The sequence below is a fragment of the Rattus norvegicus genome, chromosome 2, assembly GCF_036323735.1.
Source record: "Rattus norvegicus strain BN/NHsdMcwi chromosome 2, GRCr8, whole genome shotgun sequence".
In the NCBI taxonomy this organism is placed as follows: domain Eukaryota; kingdom Metazoa; phylum Chordata; class Mammalia; order Rodentia; family Muridae; genus Rattus; species Rattus norvegicus.
Window position 1 is genome coordinate 169,566,466 of NC_086020.1, and position 19,598 is coordinate 169,586,063.

General features: G+C 36.5%; 1 protein-coding gene and 2 non-coding genes across 3 annotated transcripts; 2 read left to right on the plus strand and 1 right to left on the minus strand.

Moving 5' to 3' along the window:
- Positions 1–1,190: 1,190 nt before the first annotated feature.
- Tdo2 (tryptophan 2,3-dioxygenase) lies at positions 1,191–19,121 on the minus strand. The gene is given in 12 exon segments (NM_022403.2): positions 1,191–1,771; positions 4,246–4,336; positions 5,756–5,835; positions 7,068–7,125; positions 8,228–8,339; positions 11,008–11,115; positions 12,106–12,292; positions 13,490–13,617; positions 15,256–15,326; positions 17,733–17,823; positions 18,717–18,822; positions 19,048–19,121. Coding segments are annotated over 12 exon segments (1,221 nt in total). The 5' UTR covers positions 19,083–19,121; the 3' UTR covers positions 1,191–1,617.
- On the plus strand, positions 4,991–5,097 carry Rnu6-492 (RNA, U6 small nuclear 492). Its single transcript, XR_005501540.1, has one exon. It is a non-coding gene; the product is annotated as a U6 spliceosomal RNA (small nuclear RNA).
- LOC120101232 (small nucleolar RNA SNORD113/SNORD114 family) lies at positions 5,408–5,488 on the plus strand. The gene has a single exon (XR_005501613.1). It is a non-coding gene; the product is annotated as a small nucleolar RNA SNORD113/SNORD114 family (small nucleolar RNA).
- Positions 19,122–19,598: the final 477 nt, after the last annotated feature.

Below are 19,598 nucleotides of genomic sequence, written 5' to 3' on the forward strand. Positions count from 1 at the left end.
AGGTTTAGCTCTCCCTCCCACGGGATTTGGGTGCAGAGAACTGTTTATCCGGTAGCTCCCTTCAGGTTATGGCGGTGTCTCAGACGCAGTAGTCCTGCTGCTCTTGGGCCCTCCTCTACGGGAACCCAGAGGCCGTATACAGTTTCCTCTTGGGCTGGGGATGTGGGCAGGGGTGGGCAGTGTTGGTGGTCTCTTCCACTCTGCAGCCTCAGGAGAGGCCACCTGACCAGGCGGTGAAGTCTCTCTCCCACGGGGTTTGTGAGCAGAGAGCTGCTGCGGGCCGGGATCCGCGGGTTTGGGACTCCCAGGATGCTCAATTCTTACATGTGAAATGTCATTTATTTCCATATAATCTAGGCATCTTCTATATGCTTTAGTCATTTCTAGGTTAGCCGTGATAAAAGAACACAATGCATGCTCTTATTGTGTAGAGGATACTGACAAAACATCTGCAAAAATACTGTACTTCTTCTTTTACATATTAGAATTTGGTAAGTAGACAGATCTACAATGCAGAGCCTAACGCACAGAGGGTCCCACTTTACATGCATAAGAATGATCCTTACGGTGGTTAATTGAGACTAATTTATAGTTTGCTTTTTTCAAGAACTTCCTGCTTATTGGAAACAACTTGTTAACTCTAATTTTGAACCTTTAGAAAATTTACCCAATATTTTGTAGTCTCTCCCGTATCAACAACTTAGCTCAATGCTATCAACCGCCAAAATAAGGTTGAAAACAAAGGCTAAGGAGCCTGATATAAACTGTAGGCATCCCAAATGAACATGATTTCTGTTTACTCCATCGACATGTTTAGTAAATTGGTAAGATCTTTTCTTCCAATTGAAGTGCTACCTATTTCTGCAGCATTTCTATGTGTTAGCGCTGACTACATCCTTGTGCAGCCTTTGAGCAGGAGAAAGTGTCAGAGTCAACAGTGTAAGGAAGAAAGTGCTCTATGACAGCCAAAAGTGACACAGAAAAGAGAAGAACATCTTCAAAATGTATCAAGGGTAACATTCTGGGAGCTGAACTGGCTCCCTGTGGTATATTTCTTGAGTGCCTTTGAGTTCTGGGAGCAGGTGAAACAAAATTATAGTATCCCCAGGTTAAGCTTCAAGTAGACTTTTGTCACTGCTCGTCAAAATTCCCATCAAAAAATAAGATTCCCATGTTTTGCAAGCAATGCACAGACAAAAACTAAATTTATTAATTAAAGATTCATTTGAATAAATTTTGTACAGAAGAATAGTATTTATTGCATCTATAGTATAAAAGAACTGCTCACCAAGCTTTATAAAGTATGAAGCAATAAGGAACTAATTACTTAAAGTGTTTCTATGGAGGTAAGTGTCAGGGTAAATTGAGTTATAACCAGAATACATCATATGTATGATGATGCTAACATTTTACCAAGTTATTTTTATCATAATGCTTAATCTGCTTAATCATACATCATCATGATATGCGAAATCATAATTTTTTCCAGGATTGGACCACAACATCACGTCTCTGAACTACAAATATAAATATGTTACACCAATCACATATTTGTAAAAATTTATAAAATAAAAGTTGACTGGGAATCCTGTAGCCTGGACTGATGTTCAGAAGAACTCAATCTGATTCATCGCTGCTGAAGTAGGAGCTGTCGCTGTACTCAGCTGTGTAAAGGAACTTGTGAATGATCGGATTCATCTTTGGTATCCAGTGTCGGGGAACCAGGTACGATGAGAGGTTAAATAAATCCACGAACACCTTGTACCTGTCGCTAGAAACATATACACGCAGACATGTTAGATTGTTGATATAAAAAGTGTCTTGCTTCACATTTCTCTTCAAAATTATATCACACAAATAGCTAATATTCAACATTATATCTTATAGTCATATATATTGTATACAGGTTGGTTTCTAGGTAGCATTGGTAAATATTATGCATATTTTAATCACATCCAAGATTAATGTTTATAGATAGTAACGTGCTTGATTCAGACCAGAGTGATATAATTATTGGGCTATTTTATTCGTGTAGATGAGGCTGTGTCCTTATTTCCTATTTGTTCAAAGATTTGTTTTTATTAATTAAAAATATATTTATGTTTATATGTATATGCATGTGCTTGTAGGTACTGGTGAAGTCAGAGGTGTCAGGTATCAAATCGCCCTGGACCTGAAATTACAGGTGGTTGCAAACTGACTTACATGTGTGTTAGGAATCAAACTCTAAAGGAGCAGTAAATATTTCTAATTGTTGAGGCATAACTCTATGCCTCTCACTATTCACTGTAAAAGGGTGGTATGTAAAATTATACATTTAAAATAGAGAGTTCTTAGTTACTCATTAAAAAATATTTCCTAACTGTAAAGTAACTATCATATAACTTCTACGAAGGATTGATAAATCTAAAGATCATCTTGGCTTCATTATACATATGTATAGACTGCTTTTCATATGAAAATTGTTTTTCTGTTTGTTAGCCATCTACTTGAATGGATAGTTTTAAAGTAGCAAACCCTGGTAAAGCTTTATAGCAGAAGAACCCTTGCCTTTGAAGTCAACTAAACCTGGACTGGAATCCTTCTTTGGTCACTTATACACAACATAGGGGACCATTCATATGAAGCTAATGAGGGGAACTCTCTAAAGTAAAGCCTACAATGCTTCCTATGGCCAGGACTTTGTGAAGATTAAATGAGATAAGGCTACACTAGAAACACTGTCCACATTCATTATGTCTGTGACAGTGTTGTACTATGTGCTCCTTTTGTAAAGAAACCATTGACTATTTTTTTTGCATATAGAATTCATTTCCAAGGGAAAATCAACATGTATAACAGTGATGAGAGTTTCAACTTGCATATTGTATTCATTATATATTCTGGTAGCGAAGTATTGTAAATATTAATATTACACAAAAACAGAGCATGAACATGAATTTCCCAGAAACTCTGCTACCATGATTTAAATCCTTATTTACACTGACCTTTTCATTATAGACATTAGACAAAAGTCAATCTGTGGGTAGCTGAAATTACTTTTAATATAAAACAGGTATATGAAGAAACAAATTATTTTACTTGTGTAATTTATCTGGCAAAGACATTAGGTGAATTAATGATGACATTTTTCGTCTAATTGAAACTTGACCTATAATCAAACATAGACACTTATACTTGCCCCCCCCAAAAAAATACCCTGAAAAGCTTTAGAGAATATTTCAGATGAAAGGACAGAAAGAAAATAAGAACCAGAAGATAAGTGGGGGAAAGACCATGGAATGGTATTTTCTGGGAATGGTTCAGCCACTCAATTCATGAACCTGATGCAACTATGCTTGCTTGCATCAAAATTGCATGAAAATTGGTCTGTGAGCAGATAACAGATGATGGACAGGGATTCCAGAGGCTTGTCAGCCTCTTCTCCCACTGAACTAATGGTTACTGATACACTAGAGGTATTGGAGAATCACCAACAGCAGCAGAGTAACCACTGTTAAAACCACCAGGCTCCAATGGAGAGTTCCAAACCCAGGGTCAAACAGGTGCCCTTGGGTAAATGGACAGGATCTCAAAACAAATAAAGTCCATAAATAAGAAAATGGTACTTGTAGGGAAGAGAGTAGGTTTATACAATAGAAAGGGAGGGAAAGAAAGGAGGATAAGGCATAAGAATAATCAGAATACATGTATGAAAATGCAAAGAATACATTTGGTTAAGAAACAAAAATTTGAGCTGGAATTAATTGAAGATGTTTCTTCCTGGATATAACAACTACTGATTCCTCCATTCCGGTGGTGTTCAACCTTCCCAATACTGTAATTCTTTAGTATAGTTCCTCATGTTTTGGTGACCTCCAACCATAGAATAATTTTTGTTGTTATTTCATATCTCTAATTTTGCTACTGTTACAAATTGTAAGAAAATAACTTTTCTTGGATGATGACCCCTGAGAAAGAGTCATTGGGTCATGACCCACAGGTTGAGAATCATTGCTCTATACCATTGCTGATTCAGCAGCCACTGATACCAGACCACTTTTCCACACAGGAGGAAAATGGAAAAGTTCTGTGACTGAGGTTTTTATATTATTACCTTTAGTTTCCACAGGAATATTGCCATCTAACTAGAATGTGCTGTTAACAGTTCAGATAGAAGCAAATGTAACTTTTCCAAAATGATATTCATAGACTTGTAGATGCCAAAATTTGCAGATTTCTGCTGTGATGAGAAGTCTGACTTACCTCACAGTTGAGCGCAGATAATAATAGCCTGAGGATCCCCCAGTGCCAGCCTTGCTGCCTAGCATCCTGTGCACCATGCACACATGATTATCTAGGCAAACATACAAATTACTGCATGAGTATTTTTCTGCCATTAGTTTTACAGTGCTCTAAAACCAAAGGGTTGGTAATGATTATTGCTTCAGCAAAGACTGACACCTTATCACTTAGCCAGATGGAAAGGTCAACTATGAGTGCCAGATGAGACCATCAGGTTACCTAGCACCCCTGTGGCTTAGGCTATGCACATTTTAATTCACTCTTCATTGCTTATGGCCAGTGAGCCCAGTAACTGAGAGGAAGAGACTCAGAGTGGCTTTCATTTTTCCTCTGTGGGATCCTTCTTCCAGGAAAAAAATAAAAATTAAAAAAAAATCAGTAGAAGTTGTACACTAGAAGGTTATCATGTTAACTTATACAAGGCAAGACCCAGGACAGATTGGGAAACTAGGGATAGAGAGCATCCTGAGGCGTGAGATAGAAAATATTGTATGCCTTTTATCATTTGGGCCATGTTTTAGTAACATATGCATGAACATACAAAGGGGGCCATGTGCAAGGAAGAAGGCACCTGATAGAGAGGGAATGAAAGAGAAGTTGATGGTACAATGACAGCTGAGTATGTAAATGTCCTAATGAAACCCATTATTTTAAGCACCAACCAAGTATTAACTAAAGGCTAAATTTTGTTTTGAAAGGCATTAGAGTGCTCGCTTCGGCAGCACATATACTAAAATTGGAACGATACAGAGAAGATTAGCATGGCCCCTGCGCAAGGATGACATGCAAATTCGTGAAGCGTTCCATATTTTTTACTCCGTTGGGACTGCAGAATTGAGACAATGAAATTTTATCTAATATAGTAAGAAGTTATCTTGATAGAGCAACAGTAGCCAGTGGTTTATTGTGACATGTATTGAAATATAATGTTCACTGAAATTATTCCAAATTAAGAGTGTAAAATGACAGAGATAGTGATCACTACAAAATATTCTGTGAAGTTTAAAGTTCACTCAAGGACCTCAAAGGAAGGTTTTTATGTTTTAAATGAAATCTTCTTAGCAGTACTAGTGATCAGCTGCTCAATAAACGCAGCACAATTTAGAGACTGGGGGGATGATATTGGATCATTGATGACCATAAAAGATGTAGGAGTCGTCTGAGACATGCATGATGACCATAATATTGCCAGTCTGAGATCCACATCATAAAAAAAAGAAAGGCATTAGAATAGGATTGAGATATTATATATTAAAACTGACAGAACGGGGTTGGGGATTTAGCTCAGTGGTAGAGCGCTTGCCTAGCAAGCGAAAGGCCCTGGGTTCGGTCCCCAGCTCTGAAAAAAAAAATGACAGAACAATAATTTTCTTTTCATTCTAGAATAAATTAAATCATCTTTTCAATCCCTGAAATGTCTTATGGTAAAGGCACAGGGTACATGTGAAGGACTTGACAGACAAGGACTTACATCTCCATTTGGTCATGAGTGTGTCAATGTCCATAAGTGAGGTCAGCAACTGGAAAGGGACCTGGAATCGAGGCTCCTCCCTACAAGAAACAACAGTAGAAAGTCTCTGATTAAGAAAATCCAGTGCATCAAGACAAACCAGAGTGTCTGTATGTTAGTGTCTGTGATACTTAAGAGCTGTACTATCTTAGGATTGCCATTCAGTCACTATTCAATACCCAGTATTTGTGTGAAGTCTAGAAAGTTCCATGTAACTTATACATAATTTATATGAAGTAACCAGCCAAAATTCCTGCCTAATATGGTCTTATTGAAAGAGATATATGTTACAGTAACTTATATAGAATGCTGACAGCTATCAAATGCTTCTTAGCAGATAATAAACTGTGCAAACAAAGATGATTTCTATGTCCCCTAGTGTATTGAAATTTCTTTTTTCATTGAAGCCATAAACATTCTTGATACATATTGTACTTAGGGCAACTATTTATTTTGAGAGGAGGAACAAAAACTAAAAGATTTTGTTTCTGCTGATCCTGAAGAAACAGATCCAAAAGAATTTGCAAAATTAAACTATATATATATATATATATATATATATATATATATATATATATATATATATAAAATCCAGTGCATTAGTCTCCAAGGAGAAGATGAACACTCAGCAGAACCTGAAAACATTTTAGACATTAAAGGTGATTTTATATAAAACCACTGACCAAGCAGACTATTCTTTGTAAGACATTTTCCTTGACATACTTTTTTAATTTTAGTTTTCGTTATATTTTTCTTATGCAGAGCATGTGCATTCTGTGACTGGAGAACCTTTGGATGGGAGACAACTGGAGGAAGTCAGCTCTCTCTTACCTTGTATGTTCTAGGAATTAACTCTGGTTGTCCAGCTAGGTGGCAAGTGCCCTTACCCACCCACTGATCTAACTGGCTTCAAATTTTCATTTTATAATATAGAGAAATCTATGACACTATCTTCTAATAAAATAATAATTTTGCAATTGGGCTTCTAAGAAAAGACTAGCTTTGATCTTTTGGGGCACTTAATAACTGACACACAATGTTTTCTATAAGTAAAATACATTGCATATTTGTCTACTCATGCATAGAAATGGCCTAATGCATGAGTAAAGACAGACTTGTTATTTAAAGTAATGATTTTCAGTGTTTTCCCCAAAAACTAAATGACTAAAAAAACTAAATTAAATTTTGATTGCAACATATAGACTGTATCCTTGACATCTCCATATCCACTCTTCAATTTTACTTCCACTTTTTGTTATAATTTTCTTTTTACCTGTAAAAATATATCATCAGTGCTCCCTGGAGTGCACGGTATGACAGTCGTCGTTCACCTGTAGGAAAAGTAGGAATTTTTCAACATTAACGTTTTTTCTTGGTGCTGGGGATGGAGTCCAAGGCCCTAGCATGCCTAAGCTAAGGACTTTTAGCACTGATCTGGAGTGCAAAGCAAGTTACAACTCAATATGTAGTAAGACAATCATTTTAATTTGAATTATCATATTAGCTAAATCTAATGTGTGTTTTCAGAGAAAGGAGCCAATATTAATTTAAATTTTTATTCAGTAGCTTGTACTTGTACTGTAATCTATAGTTTTGAAAATAAAATTAGTGTATTATCTATATTTTAATACTATACATATATTTTATTTTAGATTCTCAAATATGTTAAGTGCTATCTTAGGAAAACATGATAAAAAGAATATGTAACTCCCATTATACATGTATTTTCCAGTCACTCTTCAAAAAGTAACCAAGATTCACTTCATTCCCTATTTGAAAGTGATTTGTTGTTTGTCTATGTTTGATTCATTTGTTTGTTTTAGATGTGGTGGTAAACATCTGTAATCCCAATACTCAAAAGTTGAGGCAGGAGGATCATGGATTTAAAGCCAAACTGGAGGCACCTAATAAAATCCTATTTGAAAACGAACCAAAAATTGTTGTTTTGGTTTTGCGTTTGTTTGTTCTAATTTATATAAAATTAGTTTTCTAGGCTGCGGCCTGTAAGCTAAAAAAGTGTTCTGCCCTCCATGGTGAGAATAAAAGGTTAGCCATACTTCACTGAGACTGTAGATAACGGAGGCTAGCGACTGATGCTGACGTCATGCCGCTGCTACACTCCGTGCTGAATGATAAAAATCTGTTTTGAATAATCCTAAAAGCTTTCTGAAGTGCTTTACAATTGCAGTTTACCGAGGTTCTCTGTCTGCATATAGGATGGAAATGTTTGCTAGTGTCCTGTAACTCCACTGAGCAATCAAGATGGTGAATATAGGGCTGTCAGGCACAGTGCTAACCATTTCTCACTTCTCTGAGTAGGTAAACAATTTTACCTCCTTTCTCCCAAGTTAGTCATGATAGACAGACTTGTGGCCTATCTTTGTCTGCATGCATATGCCCTTGAGGTCTAAGACCCTCAGACAGCACATTTACCTTTACTCAGAAGGTAGTCATGACGCTTCTCATCGAACAAGCAGAGCAGCACCTCTTTCTGCTTCCGGAACTCTGCCATCTGTTCCTCTTTTTCTTCAGAGTCCTTTTTCGCCTTATGGGAAAATATTGTTTTAATCTTCCCCACCAGGGCTCAGATCGCTGTTTTAGACTGCTTCTTTCAGAAGAAATAGACTCTCAGCTTATAATAAGTGTGTACCTCAAGTGTTAATCTTAACACGCAATAGTGCAATACCGAAGATGCATCTAACAAGTAGGACCCTTCCACATACTTACTGATCTCTCATGTTCTTTGTGTTTAAATAATTAATAATGCCAAATACTCTTGAGAAAATCTAAAATGAATAATGAGTGCTATGTACTAATTTTATTTTAAATAATTAATAATGCCAAATACTCTTGAGAAAATCTAAAATGAATAATAAGTGTTATGTACTAATTTTATTTTAAATAATTAATAATGCCAAATACTCTTGAGAAAATCTAAAATGAATAATGAGTGCTATGTACTAATTTTATTTTAAATAATAATAATTTATCATAGAGATAATGCCAGTCTTAGAAAATATTACTTCTTAATCGGAACAAATATTAATGCTATTTAAATTCTTTAAAATGCTTTGATTGGTTGAAGAAATTCTGCTTTATCTGCCCACCCTCCAGTTCCACTTGCAGTTGGTTATCTGGATGGTGGCAGAGCAAACACCCCAATTCTCCTCAGTTCATCAGAGCAAGTGCATCGGGGGTGAGAGCCTGAGTTACTATTACCAATGATTATTCATTTATTAAGTAAATGCTCACAGAAAAGTAACAGGCATAAAAATTGTGAGCAAAAACTGAGTCATCTCACCTCAAAAATATTCCCTTATAGGAACAGGATGGAAGGCACTTTGTCACGCAAGCACATCGTTTAAACTGTAAACAACACCACACAAAAATAGAAAAATCATCCCAGGGAGTGAGGGCAGCCAGAAGGCTGGCAGAGATGGAGCACTGTGCCTGCCGAGAAACATTTTGAACTGAGAGGATTCAGAGCACTGAGCTAGCTCAGCTAGTGGGAGCAGCACAGTGAGGTTAGCCCATGTGATAAATGAATGCTTTAGGTTTGTGCTATGGGGATCTATCCTTGTCTTGAAAAAAAAAAAAGAGCAATGGAACACAAGATGTTTTAGGCAAGAGGGAGAGATCATCAGATTTGCATTTTGGAAAGACAATTATGACTGCAGCAGAGAGAATAAACTGGAAGGCCTACGGTGGGGAAGGGATGGCAGTCAAGGGACTTTCACTTTGGTCTTGGTGATAGGTATTACAAAAAATGAGAGAGCTATTGGAAGATAAAAAGCTGATTCAGCCACTCCTCAGAAACATTTTTGAGGGACTGGAGAGAAGCTAAGGGACATGGTTAAGAATAGTTGTTGTTACCCATGATTCCGTTCCTAACACCCATATACATGTTCACTCACAACTCTCTGAACATTGAGGCCCAGGGATCCAACACTCTCATTTGAACTTTATGGGCACCATGTGGGGCACACGTGTATATGCAGACAAAATACTCATACATATAAAAATGAAGTAAGTAAATCTTTAAAGTTTAAAAAGAAATCATTGTAGAAAAAGAGTTGGAACAAGGACCACACCTAGGTGACTTACTTGACAGTTGAAGGCTCTTGGGAGGAAAACATACTTAACTCAGGGAAGACTGGGTCAAGGTGAGTACTCATAGGAGGGAAATTTTCTACTTGATTTTCTTTTCTTATTTTAAGAGGATCAGGAGAACATACCAAGTAGAACATTAAATGTATGATCTGAAATCTAAGGGGACACTCAAACTTAAGTGTTTGAGAATCACTGGTGAATACCTAGAGTTGAAGGAGAAGGTAAGGTGAGAAGTAAAGAGCTAGGGAGAGAAGACCTAGAGAATTGGTTGTGGGCATGATGCATGTCTCTGGGCAGTTGCTATGGTTGAGAAGACTTCTTGGACATATGTATGTGAACGCCATTTGTGAATGAGAAAGTACCAAACCAGGGCGATGAAAGCTTCATGGGGAACAACGCTGTAATCCAACATTATCAAAATGCTTTAAAACATGAATACATAAACATAATCCTTGGGAGTAGACATCCTTACTTTACATTTTGCCTGAAGGAAAAATTATGCAAGAAGTATTTTTTTGCCACAGAGGCCTACCGTTTAAATAAAAGTTGAACCTATATCACATGCCTTTGTAGTACAGGGTTTAAGAAGCCATTCTCAAGGTGGCAAAGCTGAGTGGTTACAGAAGTTGCATCACAAAGACAGGGTGCAAGACCTGTATTCTAAAGAAAATTTGGAGACAATCTCATTTAAAAAGTAACTATCAAATTGATATTGTCTGTAGCCAATGGAGAGGACCTAGCAAAAACAATAGCAAAGGAATCCATATGGGGTTAAATATATTTGCCTAGTTGCTCTCTTCTGTGACTCTTGGTCCTTGAATTGATCAAAATATACAATTTTCAATTATGATAAAATATATCAATACCATGTAAACAATGTCCATTTACAACAGGTTAAAAAAAACTCTCTTTGTAAATGAAGGTATTAGTTTGGCATTATTTTTACACTTGTGGAGAAAGTTAAATCAATCATGTAATACACAGTCCAAGAAGATATATTTATAAAAGGAAAATTATAAAGAAAATTATGAAAATGACAGATAATTTATGGGTTAAATTTCTAATTCTTTCTTAGTAAGTTTATGGCATGAATTCATAGTTACCTGAATCTTTAGGAACTCCTCTTCCAGACCCTTCAAGATATTTTTTTCAAACTTTCCCCAGAAATTGAATCCATGTGGCTCTAAGCCAGGTGTGCGTTCCAGCCATGCCTTAGGTAAATAATTATTTAGGTGAATGCCTAGGAAATTTAAACTTTTAACATCTTCATAATTTTAAGAAACATGTTAGCTTACTTGTAAACCTTTTTCTCCTTCATTGTGTTAATTTAGAAAAACACAAATATACTTTGTCTACTATTTTACTGTTTTACTAAATTATTAACCATGGGAAGATGTAAGTTCTTTTAACCACTTAGCCATCTCTGGACCCCTTCCTACAATCATTTTAACATTGCAAATGACCTTGAAGCATAGAAATCAAACTGACTTTATACACACCTATTGTTTGTTTCTTAACATGCATATAGTTTTGAAATCAGCTTTTTATTCATTTTTTTCTCCATCTTAATAAGTTCTTTTATAGTATGTAGACAATAGTAGCCTAAATTCACACAACACTCAGGAGATTAAAGGAATGCTAATTCACTCGAGAGAAATTTTAATTTCTAAGAGTAAAGTTTAGTGATAAAAATCAAGACAATTCTTGTATTATACGATCATAAAAAATCAAATTAACCATCCATAAACACTTTATAAATTCCCAGAAAATTTGAATAAGAAGGGAATTATCATGACAAGAACATTCCGGTGGTTTAATTAATGAAAATTCTCAGTACAATTTTTCAATTATGTTATATTTCAGAGAACCAAAGTTGATTGAATAATCAAACATAATCAAGGCAAGAAATCAGCTAATTGTATATTTCTCAATAGGAATATTTGATAGAATAATTTAATGAGATGATGTAGTTCTTAGATAATGAAATACAATTATATAAATCTTGCTGAATTTCTCAGTAAGATTCTTAATATTTTAAATGTTTCAGTAAGCTCAATTACAAGTCTAGTAGGTTTTTTATCTGTCTTTGTTTATCATGAAAGCAACACCATTTTGATAAGAGTGTTAGACTTCTAATACAACAAACACTATCCTACAAGTAGGTTGGAGTGCTACTTGAGAGGCTGTTCATGTGCTCTTACCTCCACCAGCTGCAATAGCGTCTGCTCCTGCTCCGATTTCAGCAGCAGCTCATTGTAGTCTCCTTCAAAGTTATCACGATAGTGTTTCCTGTTGTAAGGGACTCTCAAGCTCTGAAGAACACCTATCTTATTTTCTAGCAGCCGGAACTGTAGACTCTGGAAGCCTGATGCTGGAGACAGGTACTCTCTGAGAAGGGAAGAAAAAGGCAAGTTTGAAAAGATGAGATTTTTTTTTAATCATTGTAATGGTTTCTTCTAAAAAAAATGGTTTGTCAGAATATCTGTCAGGGGCAGACAGGCAACTGGACTCTACATGAGAAACTTCTTATATAAATAAGAAAAATGAATTATTTAAACATCATTGTCACTGTGGACCAATTTGAAGTTGGTTAGAACTTTCGATAGTTATGAAATGTCATATATTTTAATATATAATATATTGTAGAATGTATTGATTTATAGACATAATATATAACTTCCCACTAGAAAACATTGATTAAATATACACATAAATAATAGTATGCATTTATGTATCACTTTTTCTTCCTAAGAAAAAGACTGGTGAATATTAGGAAATTGTGTTTTCCACAGTGTCAAATGATTTTATACAGATATTTTTTAATCCTACCTACCCATTCTAATCATGAATGTCATCATTTAACCTCCTACCTAGATGGGTGTCAGTGAGATAAAACAACTACAAACACTGAAATACTGCCAGACCCAGTCAACATGACCAGAGATGTTACTAAACCATCAAAACTCTTATATCTTCTAAATCCCCTAAGTGATGTTGAGATTTTAATTTCTTAGCCACTACCACAAATAATTCAACTTCATTTTTTTACTATGAATCTTATTTGAAGTTTTGCCTATTATACAGTATGATAGATTCCTTTTAAATTAATTTTAAATTGAGAAATTTTCTTATTTAACTTTAGAAAAAAATTCTTGCATGTGTGCATTTTAAAGATGTAAGACCATATTCAGATGTACATATGAACACACAGACATATACAGGTGGCTTTGTGTGCTTAGGAGGTTAAAGCTAAAATTGACAGCATATAATGAATACTGATATTTTAGTTGTCATTTTTATTTATATATTACTGATATTTCTCATATTTTTATATCATAAGCTTATTTAAGCCATTTCACATCTAATAACCTTTGCTATGAAAAACAGGACACATGATGATAAACTGAAATTAGTTGTTCAACTAGTTTTGAATCTAAAAATAAGTCATGGAATGTTTTTAACCACTTCTGAAGTATTTGTGATCAATGCTCCAAGTTTCCCTCAGATGCTAGTAGAAAGGACTTCTTTCATCCCACACATGTTCTTCTTTTACAGAACCAGGATGAGATACTGAGAAGCACACACCTGAAGTCATTGAAGTCCAAGGCAGTCATTGTTTCCAGAACCGAGAACTGCTGTACCAGGAGCTTGAAGATGACCACCACACGGTGCATCCGAGTCATCACCTTGAGCATGTTCCTCTCATCCCTGACCTGATTTTGGGATGGTGGAGGATGAAATACTGAGTAGTCAGTTGGATTTAGAGAAGATATAGATTGGGAGTAACGATGTATTGCTATCAGTCTTGTGTAAACACTAACAAAGACATTTGGAACTGAATTTTGCCATAAATATTTTAAGATAAAAGCAATTTTGAGTTACATGCAAGAGATTACTACAAACTGGATTTTTTAAAAAATGAAAGTAGAAAATTAAACAGACACAGCTAGAAGGTGTACAGGATGTTATGATATTAAGGTCCTGTTCCCCAATTTGTTCTTGATCTGTCTGTAAAGAAGCCATGGACCAATTGCTGGGTGGGACTTCTGGTTCCCTGGAGGCAAGCAGATAGGGAGAGTTTATCATGCTTCTGATAGAGAAAAGGAAACCAGCCATGTGAGACCTTGTGTGGAGTGACCAAAGAGGTTGCTCCTACAAGCAGGCAGTCAGGGGTGTTTAGCAGGGACCAGATATAACTGAACACCTAAAGTTTAGGGCAGGTAGAGTGGTGTGGTAGAGTGTTGTGGAGCTAAAAATATTGATAAGGACACACCTTTCAAGGAGGGAGATAGTAGCACCCAGCAATTGTGTCAAAAGGCAAGTTGAATTTGAATAAATTGAATTCTCTCTCTCTCTCTCTCTCTCTCTCTCTCTTTCTCTCTCTCTCTGTGGGTGTGTGTGTGTTTGTGTGTGTGTGTGTGTGTGTGTGTGTGTGTGTGTGTGTGTGCCTTTTATCTGTAGATTCGAGGGGTGGGGGCTGGTAGTGAGGTCCATTCTTGGAGCTTTGGCAGGGTAGCAAAAGCTACATGCAACAAGAAGCTATCCAGGAAAACAGCGTTCACTAATTTCAAAGCATGTTTCTGCTAGTTTTGTTTCAGAGAAGAAAGTGAAGGAAACTCTTTCTTTTAGGAGAGGATTAGATACATATATAAATCACTTCATCTATTCTTCAGAAAAGCCTAGGTTGTCACTGACAAGTCAAGGTCTTGTAGTCACATGAGAGGAAAGGAGAAAGTGGAAAAGAGAGATAGAGGGAAAGAAAGAGGGGGAGGCAGGGAGAGAGAGAGAAAGAGAGAGAGAGAGAGAGAGAGAGAGAGAGAGAGAGAGAGAGAGAGAGAGAGAGAGAGAGAGAACCACAGCTCATGGACCAGAAACTCAGATATGGGATGTATGTTTTGAGCTCAGGATAAAAAGGAGATGGGAGTGGGTATCTCAGCTGCACTTCTGACCCCTGGGGGGCTGTTTGGGCTTCTCTCATCTTTTGTCTTCCCACTCTTTACTCCCTCTTTCAACTCTTTCTCTTCCATGTCCCTCATCCAGCCTATCTTGCCTTCTCTTCACCTATCTTGCCTTAAGTAATACTGACTAGAAATAGAGTTCAGTTACTTGTTATAGGATTATCACTATTTGGGCTTGCAATCTACCCTGTTTATAGTAACTTAAAGAGAAAAGTGAGTCTTTTAAAGGGATTTGAAGATTTGAAATATATTGATACTTCTCAGAAAAAAAAAATCTCCAAAACTCTTGAGTCACTTAATTATTTAAATATATATTAAAATGCTAGCTTCATACCTTGTAAATGCTTTTAGGAGATATACAAAATCAATCAGCTTAATAACATTGGAACTTACATGGCCATTTTGAAAAATCTCACGAACAGAATCAAGTTCCCAGAGAATTTGTTTAAACCAAAGTTCATAAGCTGTAATTTTAAAAAAGTCAGTTAGAAAGTTACAAGTACCCTTTCAATATAATTATAGGGCAGATACATATAACAAATAAAAACAAAACAACTTTAAAACTAATAAATGTGAGCATGAACTCACGTTAGAAATAAACATTTAATTTTTATTATCTCTAATTTTTGAATTTCTAATATACTGGGTGTTTTACTTTAACTGGTACATCCATTATTATGAGTGACCCCTCCTTATAAACAGAGTTCTTTGCGTCTTTTAGAATAACACATACAACCCATTCTCACTTCCTGCCTGGATACCTGCTCCTCAGTGTTACCCCTCCACAGAGTTGAACAATTTTTAACCTCGATGAAAACTGTAAGGTCTTACATTTTAAACGAGTGCTTTGTTGTTGCTGGTTGCTTGCTTGCTTGGGATTTGCTGAATTTGACTGTTCTTTATTTGAACAATTCTAGGGGGCCGTGGGTGGTCTCAAAGCAGAAGAGGAAGCAGACAGTTCCAGGATCAAACAGTAACTGTGAAGCCTCATGCTAATCACATTGTGAGTTCCGGAGGCTCCTGCCTTTAAGTGAGTCAGCAGCTCTGAGAATTCCTGCTTCAGCTCAAAGCCACTTTGAGCCTGAATTCTATCACAGCATTTCTTCTGTGGAACATAAGTGGGACTTGTCCCTGAGAATTGGCTTTTCCATTCTATGGAGTCACCAAGCAATACAACTGATATTGAAAAGTGCTACAACCTAACCAAGAAGAAAATGTATATTAAGGGTCAAAATATCTGGTTACTAAAAATGTCATTTGGGATAAAGAACTGACTGGATCTTCTTTAATACCTGCTATTTAATCCCTGTCTACAGTCACCAAACAGTTATCTTTCTTTAAGTAGGAGCTAGTGTTTCATATTCTTACAATTTATAGGAACAGTTCTATTCACTGTGTTTCCAGACTAGTAATAGCAAGTGAAATGATTCTTTCTTGTTAGATTGTCCTTCATATAAGTATATAAACCCCATAACATTTTTTTTCATCTTAGTTGTCTATTTTTCTTTCAGTAATCAGCACAACGCTTGGCACTAGCTGTTTACTTAATGAATTAGTGAATAATGTCATCAGTGTAGTAAGTAGATGATCATAAGTGCTAACAATCTGATATCCCTGGTGCACACCATGTGGTACCATTCAATGGATAAAGGCTATATCTGTGATAATTAGGAAAGTAAGCTCAACTATAATTTTCCAGCTATGCTTAAGAATTGGGGAGGTCTAATTTTTATATTTGGGTAATGAGCAAATCAAATGCTTGTTGATCAGTTTGCATATCTCTTTCCAGGTCAAACTTTGTGTGGGTAGCTCTGTGAGCCACTCCCAACATGCTGTAACCAAAGTGCAAAAGACTATAAAACCATGATGGCCATAGTCTGTTATAAGCTTACTGCATGTTAGACTCCAAGTGGTTACTGAGCATTATTTCATCTTGTTGGCATAGAAACAAATAGGAATGCAGAGTAACTCCTCATTTGGTGTAGGAGGTCTTAATCTGACTAAGATTGTGTAATTTGCACCAGTAGAGAGGAGACTCAAATGTATCTTTGCGTTCCATTTATGCTGATCAGCTAGGATTCCTTTCTTGCTGATTTCTGCTTTAGCACAACCCAATGAAAATGCAAGATAAAACAAACAAATGGAAGACAGACATAATGCAATGTGCCAACTCTTTCCAATCATTAATTTCTTCACTAAAAGGGGTTTCTGATGTTAGTAACCAAGGGTAGTAAGAACTCATTTGGACAAAGGACAAGAACTCATCAGAAGAGAAAAGTATCAGAATGTGTAGAATAGATGAGAGTTCCTGAACAGACACACAAAATCACATGGAACTGACAACCATACAGCAAGCATTCTTAACATGCGTGAAACTGTTCATGACATCTTGGAGAACCAGGCCCTTCTGAGAACACAGACGCTTTACCTGAATACCACTACCCAGAAATAAGAAATCTGAAAAATATTACCAAATATAAAACTATATGTTATTGCTTGATATTCAATTTTTATAAAACTACATGAATTTGTAAAAAAAATATTAAAAAATTATGGAAAGCCAGGTTTTCAGTGCTCCATGAAAAAAAAAAAGACATCTTAGCTTGTAAATCCTTTGTGAAAATTTGAGAGCCAAAAGGTCTCTCTTGAATGAAGGACGAAACGAGGAGATTAGTACAACTACCGGGCAGGGAAAGGAAGAAAGATGAGAACGAAAGCCCAGAGAGACTCCTGGGAGGTATCATAGGACGAAATATCCTCATGCGTATCTAACGGCAACTCCTCAGTCTGTTATGACCCTACAGAGCAGACAACATTTTCACTCTTGGTGACAAGTTATTGCAAAGTTGTTCCTTACCCTTGCGGCTTACCTTGGTGAGTTATAATAAAGAGGTGCTCGTCGTGGATTTTATTCCCTTTGATTTCACTTTGAAGTTCTTGTGCATTCAAAATCTTCTCCAACTTTAAATAAGAAAATAAGGAGATTGATTTTAAGATTTCATCTCTTGGGTTGTGGACACAGACATTAACACGAAGCAGACTGCAGTTCCGGAAAAAGTACCTCAAAGTCCAAAACTCTCAAACTGCAATCTGTTTTGTTTTTCTCTTAAATAGTAAATGAGTTTCATCAAAAAAGAGTAGCCTAAACTTGTGATCTCAAGAATAATCATAGTTACATTCTTCTCCAAAATATCCCATGCGACAGTACTGTCCTCTCAAATGCCCCTGTTCTACAGTGAGTGTGGTGGGAAGCTAACCGTTTGCTTGCCCAGCTTCAAGTCTGCCACACTTTCCTTTCCTTCCCCTAAAAGTCTTCTGGTAGGGTTTACCTTCTTTCTTGATTCATCCTTACAAAACAACCAAAAAAGGATATGAGAACTTTAACCATTTTCTACCTTAAATTTATACTCTGAAGACTGACCATAATCACCTCCAAATTCCTGGTGGAAAACTGTATTTTATTTACTAAGGATTTTGACAAAGTTCTGGGAACCTTTAACATTCCTACTTGGTAATGTGGAATTTGCAGACTTCCTATAGTGATTTGGGCTTCTGACCACATCTTTTTTACATGTGCTGAGCAGAGCCTGTCTGCTATCTACATGGTGTTTTATCTTTCACAATCTTCTATCCAGATACAGAACTTTCTGCTCTGGCCGCACCTCTTCTAGGAAGGTAGATTTCACCCGTTAACTTGCTAAAGCAAGTTTGAAAAGGCACAGATATGAATAGAAGGGTCTTAAGTTTCAGAAAACTATTGATGATTGAAGAAAGATAGGCAAGTGAAAGACCAAGGAGCCAATTTAGTGACTTACAACAGCAGCTTACTCCAGTGAGGTCATGCCACCACCTACCTGCAAGTAGTCCCCATAGATAAGTCCTCCTTTGCTGGCTCTGTTTACACCAGTTTGAGCTCCGTCTTCTTCATTGTCTTCCATAGATAAGTTTTTCAAAGTATATCTGCAGTTTGAGCGAATGACATACAAAACAAAACAAACAAACAAAAACAAAGCACAGTGACCATAAAATAAGAAAGCACAATTCTGTTACTAATTCTGTTTAGTTTATTAATAAGTGAATAGAATAATAAGAGGCAAGGAGTTGACTTTTAAGTCCAGAAACTTAACTGTTTATAGGCTAAGGCTAAAGAAAGTCCCTTCCATTTAAACAGAGATAAACACTCACCCTACACTGTTTCCTGAAAATGGGCACCCACTCATGGTAGTGATGCGTCCCAGGAGCACACAGGTTTGCTAGGACACAAACAGTATCAACCTTCCCAGATATTTTCGTGCTTGCCTTTTATGTATCCTGATTACCAGACACAGCCAATCAGCACCCAGCTTACACTCTTAGCCAGGATCTCATCCGTACTGGTTCAGAACTGAACCTCGGTAACTCAAGGGTGGATCTGTGTTGGGCACAGCTTGTTTGCTGGCAGGGTGAGCCAAATCGAATCCTCTAACTTGCCAAGTTGAGCTTTTATATCTAACATAGAAGACATCAGATAAATCAATAGAGGCCAAGTCCATAGACATTTACATTTAACTACTTAATTCCAACAAAGCTTTTCTATCAGCATAAGAATCCTTAAAGAACATGACATCATAGACAAAAGTTTGATTTCTCCCGGTGCGGTAGTCTTCCAACTTCTGAGAAATAAGAATTGGCATGTCCTTGGCAAATGAAACTCACTAGAACTCGCTGTGCATATGAGAGCCACACCCAGCCTGTAT